Here is a 24,626-nt window from a genome sequence, read left to right on the forward strand (position 1 = left end):
ACAGTCGCTGCGGACTTTTGTGTGGGACGCCGCCGTAATACCATGTTATTAATTATCCCTATTTATTTGACAAGTTCATTTTATTTATGATATATATCTCATAAGAAGGTATGATAAGTTACACGTCATCATATTCAAGAAAGCAGATGTAACGTAAACGACGCGTGGTCGTGACGACAGAATCGACGAACTCGCTTTCTCTATTCAGCGCACAACGAAAAGCCAAAGCTCGGTAACCAATACCAAGGCGAAAACGGCTCCTCCGACTTGATTGGAAATATAGTATCAAGGAATCCTTCCCATTACCTTACAAGGTAATCAAGCCCCATTAGCGTTCAGCAACAGTAAGAACACTCAATGTCCGATTTCACCCCTTGTGGAAGTTTCTCACCTTCAAGCTTTACCTCTTCGACTCTGATTCTGGTGAGTTCTGGATTATGCTGAATAGTAACCGGTAGACTGATAAAGTTTGCCGGGGTAGCCCGTCGTGTCTTTGGGTAATGTCCCTCAACTCACTGCGGACCTTCTGATCTTCTCGCTTGGCCTCAAGAGGGTGGGTTTTGTTGGCAAGGGTGATACTGTCACTCCTTTTGCTGGAAGAGGAGAGAAAAAAGGAGAGATTGTGACTGGTGGACTTGAAGGTACAGTTGTGCCCAATCTGTTGACAAGTTGCTGACTAGTCTGCATAGTTTATGGCCGAGAGGAAAGCCAGCTGTACGTCATCCAACAAAGGTCACCAACCTTAAAAGCAAGTCATTGTCTCATGTGCGAGAGATAAACTGACTATTAGTCTACCAACAGTCTCAGAAGGATCGCCATGTCTCTTTATTGAAAACTTTCATCAATTCCAATGGTTTTGGAGCGGTTCTCGTCCTTACAAGTCTGGATTCAGCAATTCAAGGCGATGCTCAGCTCTCGTAAGTCGCGCATTTCGGCTATTTTGAAAACTAAATCTGGCGGATTTAGGATACCATATCAGCGGGTAATCCCGCCGGGGCTTCGATCTCTCCCCAACCAGATACAAAAAATACAGAATATACCGCCGCTATCACTTAGTCTCTCCCAGCCAGCCTCTTCCGGTCAAAGCATCAGTTCCTCTTACCCACCATTCCTTCCCGCGGCTGGTCTCACTCGACGGCTATTAGCAGCTCTTTCGGAAGAAAAGACGCTGATACCTCATGGTGCTATTGCCGCATGGTGTGTCGAGGGTGACAATAGAGGGGATGCTCGAAGCTTCGCCGACGTGGTTCTGGATGTGCTCGATTTACGTAAGTAATCGATCTACCCTTTGTTATACATTAGTAGGATGCTAATATTATGTTGTAGAGGATGTTGTACAGGTACAGGAACCTGTTTCGTGGGAAGGACTTTTTGGGACAACCGAAGGGTGGAGCGGGGGTTTGGGAGCCGATGCTGAACTTTATGGTTGATTATGACACTAGATACGGACAATATTATGGATGTGGTAATCATTCGCAGTCCTGTTGACTACTGGGACTCCCGTATTGTCCGCACAAGAGCATTGTCCGCACAAGAGCAGTTGGGAAAGGCACGACCAGCTCGAACGTCTAGTTGTAGACCTGCACTCAAGTCATGAAATGTTCATCGTTCTTTGCGGAAATTATCATAATGAGCCTCCTACGTTCTCTAAGAATCCTTTTGCAGCAGCTTGACATCCCTCAAGTTGACATCAGGCGAAGACAAAGAATCTCGGAAGCTCAAAATTTGGACGAAGCTCCGTGTTGTCGGAACTTGATTGCCACCAATCCCTTAAGATGAAGCGCGGACAACGTCTATGCTGATCTTTTGTACTGTACTTTTGCTTGTATTTGCTATTACCCATATCTAATAAAGTACCCAGTTTCTAGAAGATACGCAACAAGGAGTTTTGTCACCCTCTCAGAGCTCCAAACATGGCTTATATCCCTATTCACCTTCCAAGTCATATCATCCCCTTATTAATGATTTGCGGATCTTAACCTGAACCTTCTTTATCGTTTACCTCTTCTTCTTCTATACCGCCAAGATATGGGACATATATGACGAAAGCCCCGAAAGTAGCTGCCGCAATAGCATTGTAGGTCGGTAAGAAGGACGGGCAAGAAGTGCAATAATGTGGGTGTTAGATAATCAGAATTTGTGTGTTGGCAGCTTGGACCAACGCCGAGGAAGTGGCAAGGAGCATTAGTAGGCAGTATGTAAGATCTGATAGTGCTTACGTATTGGCAGCAAACTAACTTTGCCTAGAGACGGAGAAAGCTAGAAATGAGGCTGGCCAAATTGACATCGCTATGCTTCTGCTTGATAAGGATGGGGATGAAGGGCTTTTTGGGATAGCGAAAGACGATGCCGAGGATGCAAACGTCAGGGGGGTAGTACTTGAAGGGTCTATCGGGGATGTATTATTAGGACCCCTCGCTCGCTGGCCTTGCTGTTCTGTCCAGTAGTAGCGAGAGACGAAATGACTTGCTTGTATCGAAGTTGCAAGTTTGCCTTTAGATCTCTGCTTTTGACAGTAATGCCGGGGTGTCTGTTAAATATCGATTATTCTTCATGGTTGCAAAAAAGACGTTTATCCATGTCGAGATCGCTATATGTCACGATGCAAGATAAGAGTTATGTTGTCAAACAATCGACCAAACTATATATACAAAAGCCATGGTTACTTACCCAGGATCGCGTCGATCCTTCGTACCTGCTGTACCACCTTTAGTAAAAAACGACGAATCATAATAGATGCACAGGACAATCAGTTGGCAATGATTTGAAGATAGCGTGGGCTATCAATGGTGGTCGAGTTTTCTTGGTAAGTAAGCTTCATCTGCTGTTTGATAAATGAAGAACCGGCTTATCTATTTTTAATTACTTAATGCATGGTTAGAACCCATATACGATGTAAATAGAATACATGCTATTCTTCTGTCCTTCAGTTCGTTGCGGCCAAGCGTGTTCTCTGTGCTCCACTACGAGTACTCTTTTTCCGCGACCCCATTGCGCTTGCTCTTGTATGATTGCGCTATCTTAGCGCATGTGCCTGAAACGAAAATAGATAAGAAACGAAATGAATGACGAAGGAGATCCCGCAAAAAACGATTCAAGATCAAGAGATCTATTTGTGGCCTGCAGGGCCGTGGGGTTAACAGACGAGCTGTGAACCGCAAATCGTGGCCTGCGATAATTATCCGAATATTGTGAACTCCGAGCATTATCAAGCATTATAAATGTTAGTTTTTAGTCTTCATCCACAAATAAACGTATACAGCTGTCTGCCAGCTGGAGAATGAGTATCATCAGCTTCAAGCGGAGAGCGGAAAGCGAGGGAGCGTGATGCTTGCAAGTAATTCCGCGTACTCTTGGATTGTCTTGGGCCTTGAAGTCTTGGTCGTCCACGTCGACGGGGCCAGACCGCGGCTCGGACTGGAATTAGGAAACGGGCGACTAACCGCAGTACGGAGATCGCCGCCTGCCAAATCTGGCGCTTTTTTTTGGTCGGAGCTTGGCTGAAATACCGGGAAGACGTCAGGGTACGTCCCAAGAAAACTGGAAGCGGAATCTAATGATCTATTGTTAGCGGTTAGGCTTCTTCGCATTTTCTTGGCGCTTGGCATTTCCATGTATTGATCACAGACTCTTTCTTAGTCGTCGCCAGATGCAAAAACATCATCGCATAAAGCTGTCCACTTCTTCTTCTCAGTGCTCGAAACTGCCCGGCCAGGCGCTCCATCCATCTCTTCACTCCCAGTCCCACTGCTTGTATCTTCAAATCTCTTCTCACGCACAGCGCATCTGCGTTCGACGTCAGAACATTCCAGCTTGGCGCCAAGCTGGCAAAGACAGCATCTCATATAAAGATATATAGACTCCCACAGATCCTTTTCCCACCGTCTTTCTCTTATTCGACTCTTCCCGCAACTCTTCACAATGTCTTCAGCAGGTCCTTCTCGCTCTCCCCAGCCCTCCTCCCGCTTTCACCCCTATACTCTCCATCCCCACACCCACTCTCATCCCTCTCATCACGCGGAAGATTATCGCACAAAATCCCGCCGCCCTGAGCGCTCTCCTGCCCGTAATGCAAAGGGGGAGTACCCACCCAGTCCCCCTCATTCTAGACGAGATGCCAGTGAGACTCCGAGCGTATCGTTGTCCATGGCTTTTGGCGGCATGGGTGGTGGTAAATGGTGGGACGAAGAATTGGTGAGTTTGACCGGTTTTTGGTGTGCGCAGTATTGATAAGTCGGTTGAAAATAGCCACCACCTCCTGCCTCTCTGGCGAGCATACTTGACTCATTCCGAAAAAGTGGTGAAGGCGATCGAGAGTTGCTGTTGAGTATCCTTGGGGCCAAAAAGGCTGAGGAGGAGGTTAGTGGAGTGCACATTATGTATACGGGCAAAGACTGATATCGGCCTCCAGCGACTATCAGCTATGATCCACACTCGACTTACTGTCCTCCAGGCTCGACTTTCCTTGCACCAGGCAGCTGCTCTGGGTGCCATGTCCGTGCCTGTCATGCCTGCTCCTCCATCTACGGCCTTGGCCATGTCTAACACTTCTCCCAACCCTCAGCAACCTCCAGTACCTCGATCTGAAGAACTAAACAGGTCACCTGAGCGTACGCCTTCTCTCACATCTCGCGACTCTGGCCGTTCATCTTCTGCTGGTGTTGCCTCTCCCCCTGCCCAAACGGCTAGCGAGTTCATGCCTCCACCTCCACGGCCTGTTGCTCATGGATACGGAAACGGGTACGAAAAGGAACGAGAAGACCCTCGACCTCGATTCTGGCAACTCCACCCCAACCTTGCCTCTCGTGTCCCTCCACGGCCATCGGGGCAAGACCTTCCTCCCCTTCGAGACACTGCTGAAGGCCGAGACAAGGAGAGGAGCCGTGGTGGGAGCAGGTCAATCAGTCCAAAAGACAGTGGAGTGGCCGCTGGTGTTGGTCGCGATGGAAGAGACCGATCGGGAAGTGGTCTCGAGATGTTATTGGATGTTGGCATGAGAGGATTGGAGACTGAACGACGGGAGTAAGCAGTGTGTGTAGGATCAGCAGCCATTTGTAAAAAAAAAGAAGATCCAAGGTAGTTGTTGTATAGGCTTTGGGCTTTTCCATGTCTTTTTTGTTATTAATATGTTGAACGGAAGAGAATGAATCTACATCAAAATGCTATGCCTGACTCAACAACTACTCGTACAGATTCCGGTACACTTGATCAAACAATCTTCCTTCCTTCTTGTCCTCTCATTCATTATAACACAATCTCTATATCAGAACATCTTGATAGCCGGTCAGCGACTCGAAATCACGATACCACAGTCTTTACGTACCTAACTTTCTATGTCCTCCATACTCTGCAAAATTCTTTCAACTGCTGCTTTGCCTAGTGGCACCCAGAACCATCTTCCTTCCTTCCTTCCTTCGGTTACAGCTCCATCATGGTTTTCATCTACGTCACTGGCCACGCTAGCTTCGGCCACCAAGCCGTGATCTTTATATTCTCCTATGAACGCCTCAAAACGTTCATCCTCCGTAGCAATAAACTTATCTTTCGCAGTTTTGTTCAACAAATATCCGTCCACTGCAAAGGGGGGGGCAATACCGCTGCCGCTGGAGGGAGCAGGGTAAGCCACATGCCATTTTGGATGAGATGGTAAACGAGAGAGTTGCTGAGTAAGAATGAGTTTGAGCAATCGGGCTGCCTTGACAGGTACAGATTTGAGGATTTGAAGAGCACCTTCTTCAGATATGCCACCTGTTCCAGAGCCAGAAGGTGTGAGAGATTGTGCCGATAGGCGCAAATAGGATAGTTCGAGATCATAGGGGGCATAAGTAGTGAGACTGTGATGTATCCAATTGAACCCCCTGTCTTTTTGCGGGGTACCTCTCCAGCCACCATCAGGATATGAGTGGGGGGGTGAGTTGGAAAGAGATGTGGAGAAAATAATTGGGGTATGAACGTGATCAAAAGATGCTATTATATGGATTCGCGGAGAGGAGGCTAACAGAGACAGGGTAGCTATAGATCTGGGCGTTCGAAGGGATTGTGCGTCGATATTATGTATCACCAGATAGAGAGGAGCCGAAGCAGTGGGCCAATGCTTCCGCGAATGTGATTGTATAGCAGCAGGCGGTAGGAGATAGGCGTAGATGCGATGAGCAGCTCGCTCTAGAGGAGTTGAGCAGTAAGCCGGCACAGAGACATTTTGCGGTACCTCTAACCGATCTTCAACTTCGCTCAGAACGTCCCTAATGCCTAAACCTGGGAAGAAGCCATTGACTACAACTACATGTCCTTTCTTGGCAAGACGATTTTGAGCAAAAAGGTTCAGTGCCGGACGCTTGGAGCCAAAACCGTAGAAAAGAAGGTTGAAGCCTGCTTCAAGTTCTTTCTCCCACTGACGGAACTTGCCCATGAATGTCTCTGGCGGTATTAAGGTAGCGCGAACTTCTGATGATTCGGCAATATATCTTTCGTAAGCCTGTTTTGATAGAGGGTCGGCCAAAAGAGAATAGCTGTTCCCGGACGTTTTTGACGATTGCGCCATGAGTGTAAAATACCCGTCTGCCTTCGAGGCTCTAATAAACCCCATGTCCTCCTGCTCTCCATCACCTGGGGCAAGCACAAATGAGCGCTTAGGGGTTTTGACAGGGGTTCTTCGAGGTGTGGGAGTGGTCGATCCGGGTTTGCGTTTTTTAGGTGTTCCCCTTTTAGATCGAGGTGTGCTGGTCATTGATGCTGGTAAAAGACCCATCTTGCGAGGCGTAACTCTTGTCTCTTCCTCCTCCTCATTGACTCCGTCCTCCGCATCCTCCTCCTGGTCCGATGGCTCATATCTGTCTGCATCATCGTCATCGAGATCGTGCTCATTTTCTTCCTCGTCTGATTGATGGTCGGCGTAACCACTGAGGAAAGAGACAAGGTGTGATGCGCTCGCTTCTGGGTCTGGCGACTCGCGAGGTCGCGCTCCAGGATCTTCATGTTGTGGTGACTTCTGACGAGGTCGTTTTGCTGTGGGAGGCATCTTATAGCGTAGTGTAGCCGCTATAGTTGTTTATCAAGAGATCGTTGCCCACACAATGTCGACATATGTTTATTTACTGTTACTCGGCGTGATCTATCTTCTCCGTCTTTTTCTTTCTCGTCTGGCACAGGCGGCGAGTCGCGCCGAGCGATGGATGATGGCCTGCATGCGTGCTGTATTTATTATGTACGCGAAATGTGATGATGTTGAAATTAGCAAACGCGTCCGCCACTATCTCGGTTTGAATCCTCTTTCATTCCTCCTTACTTTCTTGGTCAAACTCATCTTGGGTCTTGGGCAGCACTCGGACAGATGTCTTCAAAAGCAGATTCTCCCAAGAAGAAGCCTGCCAACAAGGCTGATGGGCCGGCTGGCAAGGACATTCGTGGTTTCGTACGTCTTCCTCACGGCGCGTACAGCTCCAGCTGACCAGTGCCGCGTATTAGTTTACTTCAGGAGTATGCTTTTGACGCAAGACAATATTTCGTTCGAATCTGACATGATGATGTAGAATTCGCAGAAGACTAGTGTAACAAAACAAGTAGCAACTAAAAGTGGTTCAGGCAAGAAACCGATTACGATCAATGACAGCGACGACGAGCCTGAAGAGGTCGTAAAGACGCAATCGTCTTCCAAGGCTGTTCCCCCTTCATCTGCGCCAAACAGCACTGCATCAAAACACTTTGGATCCGTAAGTCTCGTTATCATCTGTCCAAACCAGGGCAAAGGCTAATGAACCCAAAGAAGGCAATCGTGCTCTCGTCGGACGATGAACCTGCGCCTGCCAGATCAAAATCTGTCACCAAATCCGCATCCGGGGCTGCCTCCAAGCCAGTACTGACACGAAAACCGGCATTGGCAAAGCGTAAAATCCTTAGCGACTCCGAGTCTGAGGAAGAGTATTACAAACCGCAACGGAAGAGACAAAGTCTAGGAGGAAGAGCTGGCAAGGAATCTGATGATCAAGGCACGAAGAGCACCAAGAAGGGGAAAACGAAGAACGACGACGACTTTGGCGTAAGTCGTCTGTGTTTTGAGTTACCTTCCACTCACTATCCCGATAGCCGGTGGATGTTGACAATGAAGATGAGTATAATTTCGATGATGAAGACGAGCCTCGGGAAAAGCCCAAGCCAAAATCAACTGCAAACAAGTCTCCTGCTGCTCCTAAGAAGTCTACGTCAGTTAAAAAACCGGCGGAACCTAAGACTGCTAAGATGGAAGAGCCAGAGAAGAAGGAAGAAAAAAAGTTTGAGTGTGTCTTCTGTCTTTCTTCCCATGATGCCATGCCCGTAAACTGATTGGATACAGCTGGCGAGCGGCAGCGGCAGCGCGTGCTGCTGGTCCTAAAGCCCCAGGATCCAAGGAAATCCCTGAGGGTGCGCCTGACTGTCTTGCAGGCCTCACGTTTGTTTTCACAGGAGAGATGGAGAGCCTGGGAAGGGAGGATGCGCAGGAGCTCGTCAGACGGTATTCTGGGTGAGTATCTTTTTATCATATTATACTAACTCGAATGCTAAGGCTTTGGGTATAGAAAAGTTACCACGGCCCCTTCTGGAAAAACTTCTTACGTCGTAGTGGGCGAAAACGCTGGTGTCTCAAAACTCAACAAGGTCAAAGAGAAGAAAATTCCTATGATCAACGAAGATGAATTCCTTGAACTTATTCGTCAAAGATCTTCTGGCAAAGGACCCGATGGAACGGTAGATAAGGCGGCTGTGGAAAAAGCGACTAAGGCAAGGGAGAAGGAGGAGAAGAAAATCTTGGAGCAGGCTAAAGAGATGGAAGAGAGGGAAAAGAAAGAGGAAAAGGAGAGAATAAGGAAGCAGAAAGCTCTGGAAGGACAAGGTATGGCTGTCAAGTGAGCTTTGTCATATTTCCTTGGTGCATCTCTGGCACTGACTGCTATTCAGAAAAATGGGTCCTGCATCAGCCCAGCTGTGGACGACCAAGTATGCTCCTACTAGTTTGAAGGAGATTTGCGGTAACAAAGCTCCTGTTGAACGCCTGGGTCAATGGCTGCAAGACTGGTAAGAGTACAATTAATGCTTGATGTATCATGGCTGATATAGTCACAGGCAAAAGAATTACAAGGCAAATTTCAAGAAACCCGGCAAAGATGGTATGGGCATTTATCGCGCTGTTCTCATTTCCGGTCCTCCTGGTATAGGCAAAACAACTTCGGCTCATCTAATGGCAAAAGAAGCCGGGTACACTCCATTAGAACTGAATGCGAGTGACACTCGAAGCAAGAAGCTAATCGAGAATGAAACAAATGTCGACAACAAGAGTTTGGATGGGTTCTTCAAGGGTCAAGGCGTTGGTGTAAGTCATCTAATGAAGTTCAGAAAAGGAAAGGCCACTGACGAGCGTACAGGATATAAATGCCGCGGGGTTGAAGATTGACTCTAGAACCTGCTTGATTATGGACGAAGTAGATGGAATGTCCGCGGGTGACAGAGGTGGTGTCGGCGCTCTGAACACATTGATCAAGAAGACTAAGGTAAGTGGAGCGCGGAATGTTCTTCAGACTATTCATTGATTATTGTTTTGGTAGATCCCAATGATTTTGATCTGTAACGATCGCACATTACAAAAAATGAAGCCCCTACAGAGCACGACTTTCAACATGACTTTTAGGAGGCAAGTCGTCTTTTTGTATTATATTATGCTGTGAGCTGATTGTCAAGGCAGACCCCAGCCAAACGAGATTCGCTCAAGGATTATGTCTATCTTGCACAAGTACGTTAAGTTGTAAGCTAATCAGTAACGAGTTAATATTGCTTAATAGGGAAAAGCTCAAGATTCCACCCAACGTCGTTGACGAGCTTGTGAAGGGAGTTAATTCTGATATCCGTCAAGTTTTGAACATGCTCTCCACGTTTAAGCTTGGTAAGAGTGAAATGAATTTTGACGAAGGAAAGCAATTGTAAGTCATTTTGATGTTTTTGGACCTTGAATTAAGCTCATTCGCGTCTGTAGGGTCAAGGTCAATGAGAAGAACACAATCATGACGCCTTTTACTATCATCGATAGATTGACAGGCCCATATGCTTTCTCCAAAAATAGCAAAGAAACGTTGGGTGATAGAATAGAGCTATACTTCCACGATTTCAGTTTTGTGCCTCTTTTCATGCAGGTAAGTTGCGAGGAACTTCACGCAGACAAGTAGAGCTCATCGCTGTATATCAGGAGCACTACCTCAAAACGAACCCTACTGTCTTAAACAACCTCGACGGTCCCGAGAAGAACCTCAAGCACCTTGAATTAGTATCCAAGGCTGCGGACTCTATATCCGACGGTGATTTAATTGATCGCATGATTCACGGCTCTGAGCAACATTGGTCTCTTTTACCGCTGCATGCTGTAGCTTCCACGGTAAAGCCTGCCATGCACGTGTATGGTGCAATGAGGAGTCAGGGTGGTGGTTGGGGCAGCTGGGGTCCTGCTTTCCCTCAGTATGCCATTTTTTCTTCTGCCGCCTATCGAATACGAGTATGATGCTAACAGTGATCTAGATGGCTGGGGCAAAATTCGAAGCAGAACAAACTTCAAAGACAACTTACGGATATTCAGATTCGTATGCGTTTGCGGGTGTCAGGAAGCAGAGAGGAGATTAGAGAGCAGTACATGCCTCTCTTGGCCAGCAAGATTGTATCTCCTCTCATTGATCGTGGTGCTGTAAGTACCTCGTTAGTGCGCTACTTCACTATTGCTAATTATCATGCAGGCGGCTGTGGAAGAGACGATTGAGTACATGGACGAATATTATCTTGGAAAAGACGATTGGGATGCATTTGTCGAACTTGGTGTGGATACGATGCGGGATGAGGACATCCTGAAAAAAATCCCAAGCGCCACGAAGGCCTCTTTCACCAGACAGTAAGTCGTATGTCGTTCGTGTCAACAACAGAAAGCTGATCTTTGCGCAGGTACAACAAGACTGATCACCCCATCGCGTTCCACAAGGGTGACATGTTTGCGGGGGCAAAGAAGAAGATTGATGCTGGACCAGTGCCGGACAATGAGGATGTTTTTGAAGTGCGTTTGTCCTGTGATCCGACGGGCTATCATCTGACTTTTCGTTTCGTATAGGAAGACGAGCCTGTGCCGGATGAGCCGGAGGAGGATACGGACGAAGAGGAGGATCCGTTACAGGATAAATTGGTCAAAGCTGTAAAGCCGAAAGGTAAAGCCGCGGCCAAATCTGCATCAAAACCGACGGCAGCCAAGGGAGTAAAGTCAAAAGCTAAGAAGTAAGGGAAGATCCGTAGACTCTCCAAACTCCAGGACGGAGAGATTAAATATGTAACAAGTATCGGGTTTCACAATTTTACTGCCTTCTAATTATATTGGGCGAATTGATATTGCATTGTTTCTTCGTTCATTTATGTTCGTTCGATCCTCGATCTTTTTCATTCCATCCCTCTTCTTGACGCATTCTGTTCCTCGGGAATGAAGGGTCGGGCACGGAGATGTTTACAGTGTCCGCTTCAAGGAAACCTATCATCAAGCTATTGCCGAGTTCTTTCATGCCTATTTTCTCTTGAGGCAGAGCTGCTGCGCTGATGATGATATCACTACACAGCATCGTATGGCATCAGCTGTTGGTGGCAACTCGTTGGCAACACCAATACCTTTTTGACAGCAACCAGTAGCAGCCGGCACGACTCACACTTCTCAATAATATATGTCTATCATGTACTCAGACTGGTGTTCGGCAAGGTCGAAGCACGGATGGGACAGAGGCCTGAGGAGTGAACAGCTGGATGAGCAATTCCGATGATTGAGTCACCTTTCGCCACTCGCCAAGGCGCCAAGCCCTGAGAGCATCCTTTGATCATCGTCATGTCGGTAGACGGAGATGTCCTTCTTCCACGTTCTGGCTGCTCCCTTATCACCAGCCTCCACCGGCACACTATTGCCACTAAGCGCCCGCTGGCTCGATATAATAAACCTCCATTCTTCCCATAACACCCCTTCTCTTTCTTCCTTCCTTCCTCTTCTATTTCTATTTTCCAGTTCAGTTCTTACAAGACTACACCGCCAAACGTTCAATGGCTTCCCTTCCTATCGTCGAGCCAGAACCTGAACCAGATATAGAGGGCCATAATCCCCAACAACAGATACATACGAACACTTCTACATCTTCCGGCTATCCTTCCAATACCGGTGACGCCACAAGTCAGCAGCAGCAAAATGTCTTATCAGAACAGGAGCCTGGTGGCTCAGCACCTGCCATCAAGCAACCCACCACTTTGCGCACTATCTTGAAACCTCGATCTCGACCTGGTCATGCCCGTGTACCATCGATCAAGATTTCTGAAGTCGATCCAGTCAGTCATGGTACTGCTGACCTTCCCAGTCGTCCAAACAGCGCACCCACTATCTCTGTGGATGTCAACTCTGGCTCAGCATTTGGGATAAATAGGCTTGCTCCATTGAAGAATATTTCAATTCCTTTGCCTCCCAAGATGGGTCCCCCCGAAAGTGAGGAAGAGAAGTTACCGAAGACTTTCATTGAGCCTACCTGGAGACAATGTTTTCGCGTAAGCCAAATCTTTTGCTTCCAGCAACGGGGCACTAACGACGATTTAGAACACCATCAAGGCTCAACCTGCTCTTGCTGCGGTGCCGATCATTCTTCCCATCAGTTGGGCTTTACATTTTAGTCATCAGGACCCCATAGCTATTTTCGTGACAAGCTTAATCGCCATCGTGCCACTCGCTGGTGGATTGGGTTTCGCCACTGAAGAACTGGCTCATCGAGTTGGAGAAGCCTGGGGTGGGTTACTCAACGCATCCTTTGGAAACGCCGTGGAACTTTTGATCGCAATTTTGGCCTTGGTCAAGGGTCAGCTTGATATTGTACAGGCCAGTATGGTTGGGTCCATTTTGAGTAACGGTACGTGGCATCTTAGGTCAGAGATTGTCTATCGCTGATCTTCTTCAGTGTTGCTTGTACTTGGTATGAGCTACTTCGCCGGCGGTCTTCGATTCCACGAACAGTTATACACCATAATCGGTGCTCAGATGCACATTTCTTTGTTGGGTATCTCTGTAAGTGTCACGCTGCGCAGACATTGGAACAGGTTATTGACCAGATGTAGCTGATGGCGATCGTTCTTCCTGCCGCTTATCACTACGCCTATCCCTCTACTTCCGATATTGTCTCTAGCACCAGAGCAGGATCGCAACCTGAAGGCGAGGAGTTGGAAAACCTGCTCAAGATGTCGAGGGGTTTGAGCTTCATCTTGCTTGCTGTGTATGCCATGTTCCTCACCTTCCAGTTATACAGTGAGTTATTATTTCATCTGCTTTTCTGCATAAAGACTTACGGTATCATAGCCCACGCATATCTTTTCAGGATCCCTCGCGAAAAGGTCCGACACCCACTTCCCGGCCCAGCGCCACATCACCAGCACGTCTTCCCAAGGCCTCACTGGGTTGACTCAATTGTTGATTCCTCAAGCTCCAGCAGTTCTTCTGCTTCATCAGTTAGTTCGGTAAAGTCCAACAGGCGATTCAGGAAATTCAGGAAATTTTCAGTATCTTCTAAGAAGGAACAGCGACAGAAGGAGCCATGTGCTGATGGACATGAAGCGGATAATGAGGGAGAGCAACGACAGATCCCCGGTAATCCTCTTAACCCCGAAACTCCTCCGGTCAGTGAGAAAAACGATAATACACTCACTCAATCATCACCTATCAGTCCATTTAGGACTAGTTCAAATATTTCAGATACCCTACGGCCATCTGTCGCCAACGAGGATATCGAGCGTCAGTCTGTCGTGTCATCAGCAGAATCCGAACATATCATTGTCGACGAAGACGGTACAGTGCATGTCCAGCCAAAGGTCAAATTTCATTTTGCCCTGGGTATGTTATTTTTGATGACTGCCCTGGCTGGTGTCACTGCCGAGTGGCTTGTGGATTCCATCGATGGTCTTACCGCTACTGGTCATGTTTCAAGAGAGTTTGTTGGTTTGATCCTTTTGCCTGTGATCGGTAACTCCGTCGAACATATCACTGCTGTAACGGTGTCGGTCAAGGACAAGCTGAATCTTTCGATGAGCATTGCGGTTGGCAGTAGTATCCAGGTATCATTGTGTCTATTGCCAATTCTGGTCCTTATCGGATGGGCAATCGGACAGCCAATGTTGCTCTTCTTTGATACTTTTGAAACGTAAGTTCGGCATGCTTAACTATGATGCTGTCTGGGTATTGATGCGTTCTCAACAGTATGGCCTTGGTAATTTCAGTTTTGCTAGTTAATTTCGCCATTTCTGATGGGCGGACCAACTATCTTGAAGGATTTGTGATGATGATGGCGTACCTATCCATTGCGCTGGTTTGCTGGTGAGTCTATCATGACCAATCGAGTCTGGTGAAGTTAATGGTTGGTGGCAGGTTCTATGATCCTCTTGTTTAAATATCTCAGATTTGGAACAACGTATGAAATGTTAGGGACTGTATACGAATGGGAAAGGATAATTGTACATACACCAAGAGATATCTCGCAACTGTTATTATCAATGATGAAAATATGATGCACGACTGCTATATCTTTACCACTTCTTTATACTTGTTTATCCTCGCCGTCTGACAGCCCTCCCTGCAGCGCCCATAGTACTCTTCACACTCATCCCTTTTCTCTTGCCCCCACTCACTACACCTCCCGGCTGCCACTCTTCTCTCCTCTTCACATTGATACCCTTCCCTCGTAACTTCGCATCCTTTTCTTGAAGACGTTGAGACTTGGATATTTTGCGCTGCTGAGAGACAGAGGCTGGGTTTTCAAGAGATGTTGAGGATGAAAGGGTCGAGAGATATGCAGTGACGGTCTGATTGACATGAGTATCTAATTCTCCCTGCGACATCTGTCGTTCTGGAACGCCGGCTACAGGAAGGTCAACGGTTTCGCCTCCCAAGCGCATGTTGTCCACCTCGTGTGGTAATAAAACTTCAACTGGTCGGTACGGCACCAATTCGTCCAGTGTCCATTCTCCCATCTTACCTTCTCTCCATGCTCGCACGAACCATCGCATAACACTCTCCCAATCTTCCTCACCGCCCTTTTGCTTTGCAGCTAAACGGTTAGATAAAGCGGAAAGAAGAGTAGGAAGATGGTCAGTAGGTTCGAAAGAGGGCGGCAGTGGTAGTGAGGAAAGGTAAGAGGGGACTGTTAAAGATCAGCCAGCTGTATATCTAGGAGCTGACGATGGGTCTCACGCGATGGCTCTGAGACGTAGCGACGGTTTAACTTCCACAAAAGATAATCTGAAATGGCATCTAATTCAAACAAGTCTTCCTTAATGCCCGCTACAGAGGAAATTCAGCTCGGAACCGACTATAAACTGCCACAATACTCACCCGTTAAAGCCAATTTCAGGCCCTTCTCTCCACCTTCTTCACCCTTACCCAGATAGGGCATCATGACTCCAGGCGTATCGTACACATACACCTGGGGTTCCTCATATATTCTAACCGTTCCAGTTAACTTTTTGGTCACACCAGCTAAAGCACCAGTCTGGAACGCCTTGCCCTTGCGCAGACCAACTCGGCGAAGGGCGTTCAGTAACGATGATTTGCCGACGTTGGGCATACCAAGAACAAGGATAGAGTATGTTGGGGAGAACGGAACAGACTTTTGAGCAAGGTCTGCCAGATCTCTGGTTAGAGAACGATGGCATGATTAGGAGAGTCGAGAAACTCACCGACGGCGTAACGCAGGATATGAGAGACGTCTGAATTTTTGCGAGTGTCCGCGAACATGATCTTTTGGCTGCCATTTTGCACAAAGGCTCTTGCCAAGGGCTTTAACATAGAATCAAGTATGTCAGTAAATGATGTGGCTCCAGTTTGGGATGGATAGCTTACCCCTTCAAACCTGGTTTCAGCCAAATCCCTCTTCGTGTAAACGACGATTCTTTCTCTTTCTCCTTCCACTTTGGCTCTAGCTTTCCACCGCCTCAATACCCCGTCAAAAATCGGATTGATACTTGTAAGTGGCAATCGAGCATCACGAGCCTCAATGACGAGGTTGATGTTCTCCAGTAATGGGGGCAGTTCGCGAAGGGATCGAGCCATGTGGCCAGCGAACCACGAAGGGGTGTTAGGCGAAAACGGGAATGATGTTCGTGGGAGAAACGGCATTTGGGGGAATTGGTTTGGGGACGGTCAAATATATCACCTGTGGGATTTTAAAAAACAGATCCTGAGGCACAGATATTGGGTGCTTGACATAAGAGCCAGTATCCGTTCGTCGGTTGATTACTTTGTTACTTTTCGTTATTCGTTCGAGATGTTTACGAGTTGAGAGAGAAATTATGTCATGACATCACCATTTCCACCGGTAACTCTCAGTTTTTTCCTCGTGCCTCTTAAATATATTTAAAACTTCTTTGCATCTTACATACTCCTGCACAATACTCGGGGAACCTCTTACATTAGCAGACAGTTATGTCCGCCCCAAACGCCACAGCCTCATCTTCCAAACACAAGAAAGACAAGTCCAAGGAAAAACACGGTAAAGAAAAACATCACCACGACAAGTCCAAGTCCAAAAAGGACAAAAAGTCCAAGAGCGAAAAGCATGAAAAGGGAGAGAAATCTCCATTTGAGCATAGGGAGATGAGAATGAGGTTAAGTGTACCTCCCAAGTTTGCTGGTGATGTTATGGCAGGTGTGAGAGATCAGCTGGATGGGATGATCATGCAGTGAGTGGGATCCAGGTCTCGAGCGTGGGGGTATGGTAAAGAGGCTGATAAGGTTAACAGGTATGTGCCCGAAGTGAAGGGTGTTCTCATCGCCCATTGGGACCATAGCTTCGATGATGACACAGCAAAGATCATAAATGAATGTCCCTTTGAGGTTGTCAACGTTGAATTCCATGCCATCTACTGGGCTCCCAAGATTGGACAAAAACTCCGTGTGTCTATGACTTTTCTGTTAATATAAGAAATATAAGCTGACTTTGCCATCAGGTGGTATTCACTCCATTTCTTCCCCATCCCATTTGTCCCTTATCTTCGCTGGCGCTTTCAACGTCTCTATCCCTATCCAGCATATCCCCGCCGACCTCTATGAATTCGAGGAAACCGATGAAGTCGTTGAAACAGAAAGCCTCGACGGTAGTGAAGTCGAGTATGTTGATAAAAACGAGATGGAAGTAAAGGAAACGGGTAGGTGGAGGAATAAAAAGACTGGCGAGTTCTTTGGCAAGAGGGAGTTAGTCAAATTTACCGTCATTGGGTAAGTTTCATTCCCTCTTTCATCTCTTTCAAAAAGTGTCGTTGTTGATAGCATCGTGGAAAAGGATGCAAGTCACAAACCAAATGCTTTCCCTGACAGGGTCCCTCCTTGAAGACCCTTCTAACCCTCCTCCTGCCCCCGAAATTGTTGCCGTCCCTATCATGCCTTCACCAAGCCCTTCACCTGAACCTCAGCAACTGCGTCCCGCCAAGAAGGCTCGCACCCAGGCTCAGTCTCAAGTCAAGCAAGTAGACATTAAGGATGAGGTGGACACTAGTAAAATGACAGCAAGAGAGTTGAAAGCTTACAGGAAGGAGGAGGAAAAGAAGAAGAGGGATGCGAGGAAGGCGAGGAAGGAAGGACGAGTGGATGATGATGCTGAAGGAGAGGAGCAAGAGGAAGGGAGTGCTGGCACGAAGAGGAAGGCCGATGAACAGGAGGGTGAAAAGAGGAAGAAGAAGAAGGAGTAGGAGTTTAGGCTTGTATATTATCTTCTTCATAGAAATGGTGTTTATTAGCGATGATATACCCACTGTGATTGTATCATTGGCTTGAATCTGCAAAACCATGTTGTATGAGATATCCAGCAATGAAGATGCCTCCAGTCGAATGCGTGATGTAGCGCTCTAACGATAGTAGGACATAGATAGAACCTCGATGTGCATAATCCCTTAAGGCAATGTACTTTCCACCGCCTTTCCACTAGCTGCTCCTGTTTGTGGGATTCCTGAAGGGGGAGGAGACCACATATGTTGCCACTTGTGGGGAGTGGTGAGAACACCTCCCTGCATAGAAGTCAATCACACAACATTCGACCAATTGTTTAGAACAAAGACTCACCCTCTCCAATAACTTGACAGCACTCCTAGTAGGTTGCGCGCCCACGCCTAACCAGTACTTTATCCTGTCCACATTCAACTCGACTTTCTTCTCCTTTACGATCATATCCTCGGTACCCTTTGCAAAAACATTGGCGGCGGCTGGAGGTGTGTTGCCTTCTCGCACACGGGGGATGGGGTCGTACACGCCCAAGAGCTCAAGAGGCTTGCCGTCTCGCGGTCGTTTAGAGTTGATAGCGACAAGATGGAAGATGGGATTTTTGCGGTGGCCGTGACGGGCGAATCTGATTCGGACAGGCATTGCAGGCAATTTGTATGGGGGTGTGGGGGGTTATAGGAAGGGATATGGATTTGGTTGCAATTTTTGATGTTTTTAACCAACTTTTCCAGTCGAAATGCTGGTCGAAAGAGGAAAGGGTGAAAGCGGCAGGGAATTTTAGCCGGAAAACTGAGTGGCCCAATCCCAATAAAACTTGAGGAAATTCATCTCTCGGTTTCCTTTTAATGGTTTTTAATGGCTTAATAACTGCTGGATGTCTGAGATGCCTGGGGGAGTTCTTCTGTCTCTTTGTGTTCAGCATCTTAGACAAATTTGCTCTGCTTGTTAAGCATACATGCTGCTATGCAGTGGGAAAGTTTATTGTGACTGGCTTTTTCTTTCACTTGACCATCTCAATACCCAATTTTGTGAATTTGGGTAGCTAAGAGTGATGACGTCTACAGTTTTCGCCCCTCTTATCTCTGTTGCCTTATTACTCGTTCGTCTTCGGAGACCATCTTCTTATACACGCGGATGTCTAATCACCGTAGACTTCCCGCTATCCCCTTCTTTTCCAAACCTCCGGACTCCCTCAGTAACCATGCCGCTGACCACAATCACCTATACCCTCCATCCTACCCCTTCTCCCGCCTCATCAAGCTCATCAGTCCTCCACAATGCCGTGGCGGGCATAAAGGCTCATCTGCCTCTCCGTAATCTTCATTGGAAATCATCTTCTCGAACATCCCTGAGGACGATACAAGAGGTAGACATAGACCTTGTGGACTTGGGGGAAGTTACCAGTCTAAGAGATAAAAATGTCAGCGTTTTGGACTCGCCCCTGGTCAACATGTGTCTTGTCGTCTGCGAAGTGCGTCATCATGTTCAAGAAGCAATGACAATTGAGCCAGCTGACGCTAAACTGGCTCTCAGGACGGGGAGGTTTATAAATCACAAACGCGGAACTTCATCAGAGACTGGCTCTCTCTCCTTGCAGCTCGCAGAACTCCGCACGCGCCACTGATTGTGCTTGTCAACCCACCAAATAGTGCTGCAGACAAGTCAGGCAAGACGGTTTGGGGAAAGGATAAAGGCGTACTGGGAAAGCTCAAAGCGGATTTCAATGTCGGAAAGCGCGATAGGTTTGTTTGTATCCTTCTTTTTTGTTTGAAATACTGACCCGTTATGCGACAGATGCGTTCAGTTGAACTTACCGCCGCCAGGGGTGAATGATCCAGCTGCGTGGCCCGAGCTTATCAACAAACTGAAAGAGTGTTTTGTCATTGCATTTGATTCTGCAATCCTGGAACGAGAGGATGAGGTGAAGCGGGGAGAAGCGCAAAGGGTGATGGTGGGGTGGAATTTCTGCACATGGTTTTTGCTCAAGGTGCGCCCTCCTCACTCTGCGTTTTGAGGCAAAAACTCAGTGGAAATCAGGAATCTCTGGCACAATCATTTGAAGGGGTCAATCTGCCGGAGGACTCACTCATCATCTACGAAGAATTAGAGGCAGCTTTCATCCAGGTGTTGAAGGAGCAAAACCTTTCGTGGTTTGGTAAACTTGGTGCTACGGGATCTCGTGACGATTCATTGCCTGTACTGAACACAACCATGAAGCCCTATCGGGAAATGCTGAGGTCTAGCTCCATCAGTGTCTTTGATTTTAGGATATATCTGTTTGCCAGGCAAGGTATCTTGCTAGGGAAACTGGGAAGAATAACAGAGGTCGCCAAGAGGGGTCAATGGTTTGTTGCCAGCCTTGCAAATCGCTTGAGGGAGAACGAGGTTTGTTTGCACTCCTCATGTCTTCACTGTGGATATTTACATTGTTACAGGCCGATCTTGCGGAACATTTTATCGAATCATGGACTTATACCGCCTGCATGGACATTGTCTCCAAATGTGATCAGTGGGCGCGACTTGAACGTCCAAACAATGATTACTCTGGCCTGACGGCATACGAATCCGTCAGATCTGAATTATTAGATATTGCGCGTATACAAGTAAATCTCGTCTTCATTCTGCTAGCGAGCATGAGAGCTGACACGGGACAAAGGTAGAACACTTGGGTGTCTCGTCAGGACATTTACCTTCCACATATCCGTTCCAATCCTTCCAATCTGCCTCTGTCCCCCAATCCTCCACGTCAGACGTCCTCTTCGACGAGTCAACCCTTGCCTCCTCTGTGCCTTCATCGCCAGTTGTCCCAATAGACTCCTCCTCCACATCTCGTCCGCAAATGTCCAATTCTATTCTCCTGGCGGCCATAGCCGATCGTTCCAATTTCTTCGCATTGTATCGCGATCTTACTCTCAAAGTCATTGCTGCATATCGCAAATGCGCCAAAAACCTTTCTTGCATCCGCCCCTTGACAAACTTGCTAGGTCTCGCTGTTATTCTAGATCAATGGGATGAAGCTTACACTCAAGCCCAAGAATTGGCGAAGGAATGTCAGGAATTGGGAGTATGGGATAGAGTGGTAAAATATGCTTTGGGAGTAGCGTTGAAGGCGTCCAAAAAGCTAGATAAAGATGGAATGGAGTGGGGAGAGTTGGCAATTGGGTATTTAGAAGTTTCTGTCAGAGAAACAGGGAAAACAGGAGATGGAGACGAGGATGAGTTATTGAAAGAAGTGATTGAGGGGTTGAAGAAGGTGAATGAGGTATGGAACGGTGAGTGTTATGTAATTCGCAAGTAGAAAAGATCCTAATACCTCATCACAGTCGAGGGCCACCGGTCGTTCTCGATTAGGCTGTTGGGGAAGGAGACAAAGATTGATCGCAATGAGATAACTGTCGATGTTGAGATAACGAATGAATTGGATATTGTAAGTATCGAATCATATCTGCTATACCGACCAGAAAGATCAGACGAACGTCTAACCAATGATAGGATGTTGAAGCGGATGGTGTGGAAGTCAGACTAAGCCATCCTCATTCTGGCGGCGTGGTTCATTTTTCAGCGAAAGAAACTAGTCTTCATCCGGGCGTCAACCTTATTCGACTTTCAAGTTCGGTATGCTGCGCTACCTCTAATTCCGTACCGCTGAATAATCAACTGATCAGAAGCTTCTAGACGTCTACTCATGGGATATATAACCTTCAATCAGCCTCTCTCTTTCTTGGTCAACTCAACTTTAATTATGATCTGAAAGATTCAGGAAGGTCGGTAATCATCAGAAGAGATGAAGGTACGTTAAGGATGCCTTATAATAGTGGGCTATCACATGACATCGCGTTACCTGCAATGTGCGGCTAATTGCTTTACAGTCAAGTTGACGGATGATACTCTCGTGATCCTTGATATCAAGAACGGCCAGGTCGACTTGCAAGAAGTAAGGGTGAATCTGACATCTCTGACCAGAGGGGTTGGGTTCATCCTTGAAGACGCCAAATGGGACGAGACTAGTGGGTCCATTTGCGAAATGCGAGATGCGAGATGCGTCAGAAGGTAGCTGATAATGATTGTATAAGATCTTACGTTAAACGATGAAGGCTTAATTACAATCGGCGATATCAGAGCTGAAGAAACAGTGAGAATAAGCATACCCTACACGGGTCTTCCGCCTACGGACTACATGCGAGTAAGTGGACAACAGCAACAAGTTTTATCACCATTCAGAAACTAACAAGACGTGGAAGGCCCACATCATGCTGCTACACAATACGGACAAAGGTGTTCGACAATGGGTGGATGTACAAACAATCGACACGGGTCTTCCCCTGACTATTAACGTTCAAGACTTTTTCCGACCCGACTGGTGAGTCAAGAGGAATTCCTTCTGTTTATGACAGATCCACTAATCGCTGTGATAGTTTGCTATCCCATTTCACTGTCTCGCCTGATGATAAGGAGATCCTGAGGATCGCTTCTGCCGCGCTGATTGCCCCCGATGGGAGTGGATATGAAGTGGAGAGTTGTAGAAAGCAGGGAGGGGGTCCCATAGTATGCGGATCACTTTCTGTGTGGAATGATCGATTGCTGATTGAAGTTACTTCGTAGGTATCTGTGGCTAGTCAGCCATTGTCTTTCCTGTTCAAGATAAGAAGAAAGAAGGATGGTGGTAAGTCCACACATTGATATAATGCAAGGAGATATAACTGACGGCGACAATAGATCCTGTATCGTCTTTAAATTTGAGAATCAAATACCGCCAAATAGACGAAGGTTGGTTTAAATGTGCCTTACAGCTAGTGGCTAGAAGAATATACACTAATAGGTACTATTTTGCAGAAATACGTTCTAGCGTTACCGACGCCTTACGTTCTCTTTCCCCTACTTCACGCTCATCTATCGAACGCGCGGTCCGCGAGATCCTTGCCGATCGCTCAAAGTGGAGAAGCTATCTTATCGGGGAATCCCTTGAAGAGATTTTCCGTTATGAACTAAAGGATATGGGCGATAGTGGCTTGGCCTTTTGCGAAGTAAGCGTGATGCAAAATCCCAAAAAAGCGAGGCTAACATGGCTCGAAAGTCTATCAAATCGGCGACCTTGCCAGAATGGAGAAGCCTTGAGATCCCGGTTGATGTTCCTCAACGTCGCGTATGTCAATCCAGTCTGAGAAAAAGCACACACCCAAAACTGACGATATGCACGCAGCTACTCACAGCGATCTCCTTGACTCCAACCTTATCACCAAGCACATCCATTTACCAAGGTCGACCGCTGGCCTTTTTGCTCAAGCTCTCAACATCTTCGCAATGGATGGGTTTACCATCTGAACTCACGAAAGAAGAGAAAACCCAGCGATTGGTGTACGACGTTCAAGTCAATCCTGAGGATTGGATAGTGTTAGGGAAGAAGAAGGCTTATTTCGTCCCGGATGTAAGCCTCAAAACTTGCTATGCAAAAACGAGACTGATCATTTCTCTCTGTAGCCCGAAAAGGATGTTTCAGTCGAGATTGTACTCCTTCCCACTCGAGCTGGTACTATCTTCCTTCCCAACGTCGCCATCTATCCCTTGGATTCTCCAGGAGGGTCCTCGGAAGGGCAAGCTAAGATACAAGGAGTCTTATGTGAATCATACATGAAGAATGCGGCACAGACCGTGAGAGTATTGCCTGCAAAGAAGGAGGTTACGGTTTTGGTGCCGGTACCGTTGCCTGGGGCCGTGCCGATAGGTGAACAGTGGGAGGGAGTCAGAGCATAGAAAGAGTTATAGTGTGTCATCTTCGGGACAATTTTCTACATACCCTGCATCGTGTGACAATTGTTTGTATCTTACATGGCCTGTCAATCACCGGATCCGGCTACCTCTTTGTCTACTACTGCTCATCTCGCAGCCTGGTATTTCTAAACCGCCTCCCCGCTTCCGACCAATCCCTAAGCTTGAACACATACCCCGTCTTGTACGAGTAGTCGTCGGGATACCCTGGACGTCGAACCGAACCTCCTTCTGGTTTATCGATGACAGACTTGATGATCCGACTCTGCCACCCATTCTGCAAAAGCGCTATTGACTCCCAGAAATTGGATGTGCTTCCCTTTTGTCCCCTCACGAAAGTATCTTCATTCATTGCCTCCAAGGCGGAGACACCTAGATCATCAAGGTCGAGTCTCGAGGCAAGGACTAGAAGATCCCAAGGTCTTCGTCGGCCGAGGTCCATAGCCCGATCCTTGAGTTTCTTAAGCACGAATTCTCTCAAGTCATAGAGATGGGAAAAGGAGAGTAAATCTCCCGCTTCTTCCATAGTGATGGCTAACATGACATCGTCTGATACTCGACTAAGGTCGAGGAAGAGCTGAAGGGTGCGAGAGGGGAAAGGAATATCGATAGGTTCGGATGGGTGAGGCGGTTTGGCAGGGACAGAGATGGATTCGGGGGTGGAAGTATCTGCTACGGAGGGATTGGACATTTCTAGCATGTCGTGGAAGACGGCACTAGACATTTCTAGTTAGTGTATGGAAATCTTCGTCTAGGAAGCAACCTGCTACACTCAACTCACCTGGCATGAGCGAGACACCAGACATCGGCTTTGAAAAGGACACCGTCAGAAGAGACGAGGGTGATATCACCTTTTGTATGAAAAGGATGAGTCTTGTACTGAGTGGCCTGGGACTGGCCATAAGGGGTTACTTGGCTCTTGTCGCTGGACATGATGTTTGCTTAGGTGACTTGGGGATGTCAATCTGTATACCCGAGCTTTTATACGGTTGCTCTTCAAATCGTCACGAGATTAGATCGTCCACGCCTGACCGACGGGAGAGACAGCCGGCACGTCCCGAGCTTCCGGCGGAAGACGCCTTATCAAGGG

General features: G+C 47.3%; 10 protein-coding genes across 10 annotated transcripts; 6 read left to right on the top strand and 4 right to left on the bottom strand.

Moving 5' to 3' along the window:
- The first annotated feature begins 215 nt into the window (after positions 1–215).
- Positions 216–1,586, top strand: CNK01290 (conserved hypothetical protein). Its single transcript, XM_024658046.1, has 6 exons — positions 216–423; positions 482–641; positions 690–748; positions 802–917; positions 967–1,268; positions 1,327–1,586. The coding sequence occupies exons 1-6, from the start codon at positions 358–360 to the stop codon at positions 1,428–1,430; spliced, it is 807 nt and encodes a 268-aa protein (XP_024513751.1). The 5' UTR covers positions 216–357; the 3' UTR covers positions 1,431–1,586.
- A 2,078-nt stretch (positions 1,587–3,664) lies between these two features.
- Positions 3,665–5,141, top strand: CNK01300 (hypothetical protein). The gene is made up of 3 exons (XM_567734.2): positions 3,665–4,194; positions 4,249–4,359; positions 4,412–5,141. Exons 1-3 carry the CDS (start codon positions 3,922–3,924, stop codon positions 5,024–5,026), a joined length of 999 nt encoding a protein of 332 aa, XP_567734.1. The 5' UTR covers positions 3,665–3,921; the 3' UTR covers positions 5,027–5,141.
- CNK01310 (DNA replication origin binding protein, putative) lies at positions 5,134–7,081 on the bottom strand. The gene is made up of 2 exons (XM_567810.1): positions 5,324–7,081; positions 5,134–5,272 (listed from the first exon to the last, which is right to left on the bottom strand). The coding sequence occupies exon 1, from the start codon at positions 7,016–7,018 to the stop codon at positions 5,324–5,326; it is 1,695 nt and encodes a 564-aa protein (XP_567810.1). The 5' UTR covers positions 7,019–7,081; the 3' UTR covers positions 5,134–5,272.
- A 185-nt stretch (positions 7,082–7,266) lies between these two features.
- On the top strand, positions 7,267–11,371 carry CNK01320 (purine nucleotide binding protein, putative). The gene is made up of 19 exons (XM_567811.1): positions 7,267–7,411; positions 7,465–7,476; positions 7,530–7,709; positions 7,763–8,035; positions 8,083–8,273; positions 8,330–8,497; positions 8,553–8,879; positions 8,932–9,048; positions 9,097–9,343; positions 9,396–9,521; positions 9,576–9,661; positions 9,713–9,760; positions 9,810–9,947; positions 10,001–10,157; positions 10,211–10,476; positions 10,537–10,699; positions 10,749–10,900; positions 10,951–11,059; positions 11,114–11,371. The coding sequence occupies exons 1-19, from the start codon at positions 7,331–7,333 to the stop codon at positions 11,276–11,278; spliced, it is 3,006 nt and encodes a 1,001-aa protein (XP_567811.1). The 5' UTR covers positions 7,267–7,330; the 3' UTR covers positions 11,279–11,371.
- A 658-nt stretch (positions 11,372–12,029) lies between these two features.
- Positions 12,030–14,577, top strand: CNK01330 (calcium ion transporter, putative). Its single transcript, XM_567812.1, has 7 exons — positions 12,030–12,567; positions 12,617–12,923; positions 12,972–13,078; positions 13,129–13,315; positions 13,367–14,204; positions 14,261–14,377; positions 14,429–14,577. The coding sequence occupies exons 1-7, from the start codon at positions 12,076–12,078 to the stop codon at positions 14,448–14,450; spliced, it is 2,070 nt and encodes a 689-aa protein (XP_567812.1). The 5' UTR covers positions 12,030–12,075; the 3' UTR covers positions 14,451–14,577.
- Positions 14,502–16,281, bottom strand: CNK01340 (conserved hypothetical protein). Its single transcript, XM_567813.1, has 5 exons — positions 15,899–16,281; positions 15,736–15,835; positions 15,392–15,679; positions 15,251–15,340; positions 14,502–15,200 (listed from the first exon to the last, which is right to left on the bottom strand). The coding sequence occupies exons 1-5, from the start codon at positions 16,172–16,174 to the stop codon at positions 14,608–14,610; spliced, it is 1,347 nt and encodes a 448-aa protein (XP_567813.1). The 5' UTR covers positions 16,175–16,281; the 3' UTR covers positions 14,502–14,607.
- Positions 16,282–16,431: 150 nt separating this feature from the next.
- CNK01350 (mitochondrial ribosomal protein s24, putative) lies at positions 16,432–17,810 on the top strand. Its single transcript, XM_567814.2, has 4 exons — positions 16,432–16,737; positions 16,798–16,949; positions 17,005–17,272; positions 17,337–17,810. The coding sequence occupies exons 1-4, from the start codon at positions 16,481–16,483 to the stop codon at positions 17,740–17,742; spliced, it is 1,083 nt and encodes a 360-aa protein (XP_567814.1). The 5' UTR covers positions 16,432–16,480; the 3' UTR covers positions 17,743–17,810.
- Positions 16,462–18,498, bottom strand: CNK01360 (mitochondrial ribosomal protein s24, putative). The gene is made up of 2 exons (XM_567815.2): positions 18,113–18,498; positions 16,462–18,057 (listed from the first exon to the last, which is right to left on the bottom strand). The coding sequence occupies exons 1-2, from the start codon at positions 18,410–18,412 to the stop codon at positions 17,944–17,946; spliced, it is 414 nt and encodes a 137-aa protein (XP_567815.1). The 5' UTR covers positions 18,413–18,498; the 3' UTR covers positions 16,462–17,943.
- Positions 18,499–18,891: 393 nt separating this feature from the next.
- CNK01370 (ER to Golgi transport-related protein, putative) lies at positions 18,892–24,275 on the top strand. The gene is made up of 19 exons (XM_024658047.1): positions 18,892–19,241; positions 19,304–19,512; positions 19,565–19,757; positions 19,808–20,155; positions 20,206–20,373; positions 20,427–21,042; positions 21,094–21,197; positions 21,263–21,385; positions 21,446–21,560; positions 21,640–21,777; positions 21,844–21,953; positions 22,012–22,130; positions 22,186–22,315; positions 22,373–22,433; positions 22,487–22,537; positions 22,604–22,794; positions 22,845–22,913; positions 22,971–23,195; positions 23,249–24,275. The coding sequence occupies exons 1-19, from the start codon at positions 18,972–18,974 to the stop codon at positions 23,519–23,521; spliced, it is 3,513 nt and encodes a 1,170-aa protein (XP_024513772.1). The 5' UTR covers positions 18,892–18,971; the 3' UTR covers positions 23,522–24,275.
- Positions 22,554–24,526, bottom strand: CNK01380 (expressed protein). Its single transcript, XM_024658048.1, has 3 exons — positions 24,318–24,526; positions 23,565–24,252; positions 22,554–23,474 (listed from the first exon to the last, which is right to left on the bottom strand). Exons 1-2 carry the CDS (start codon positions 24,467–24,469, stop codon positions 23,637–23,639), a joined length of 768 nt encoding a protein of 255 aa, XP_024513773.1. The 5' UTR covers positions 24,470–24,526; the 3' UTR covers positions 22,554–23,474; positions 23,565–23,636.
- Positions 24,527–24,626: the final 100 nt, after the last annotated feature.

Source organism: Cryptococcus neoformans (genome assembly GCF_000091045.1).
Source record: "Cryptococcus neoformans var. neoformans JEC21 chromosome 11 sequence".
NCBI classification, from domain to species: Eukaryota; Fungi; Basidiomycota; class Tremellomycetes; order Tremellales; family Cryptococcaceae; genus Cryptococcus; species Cryptococcus deneoformans.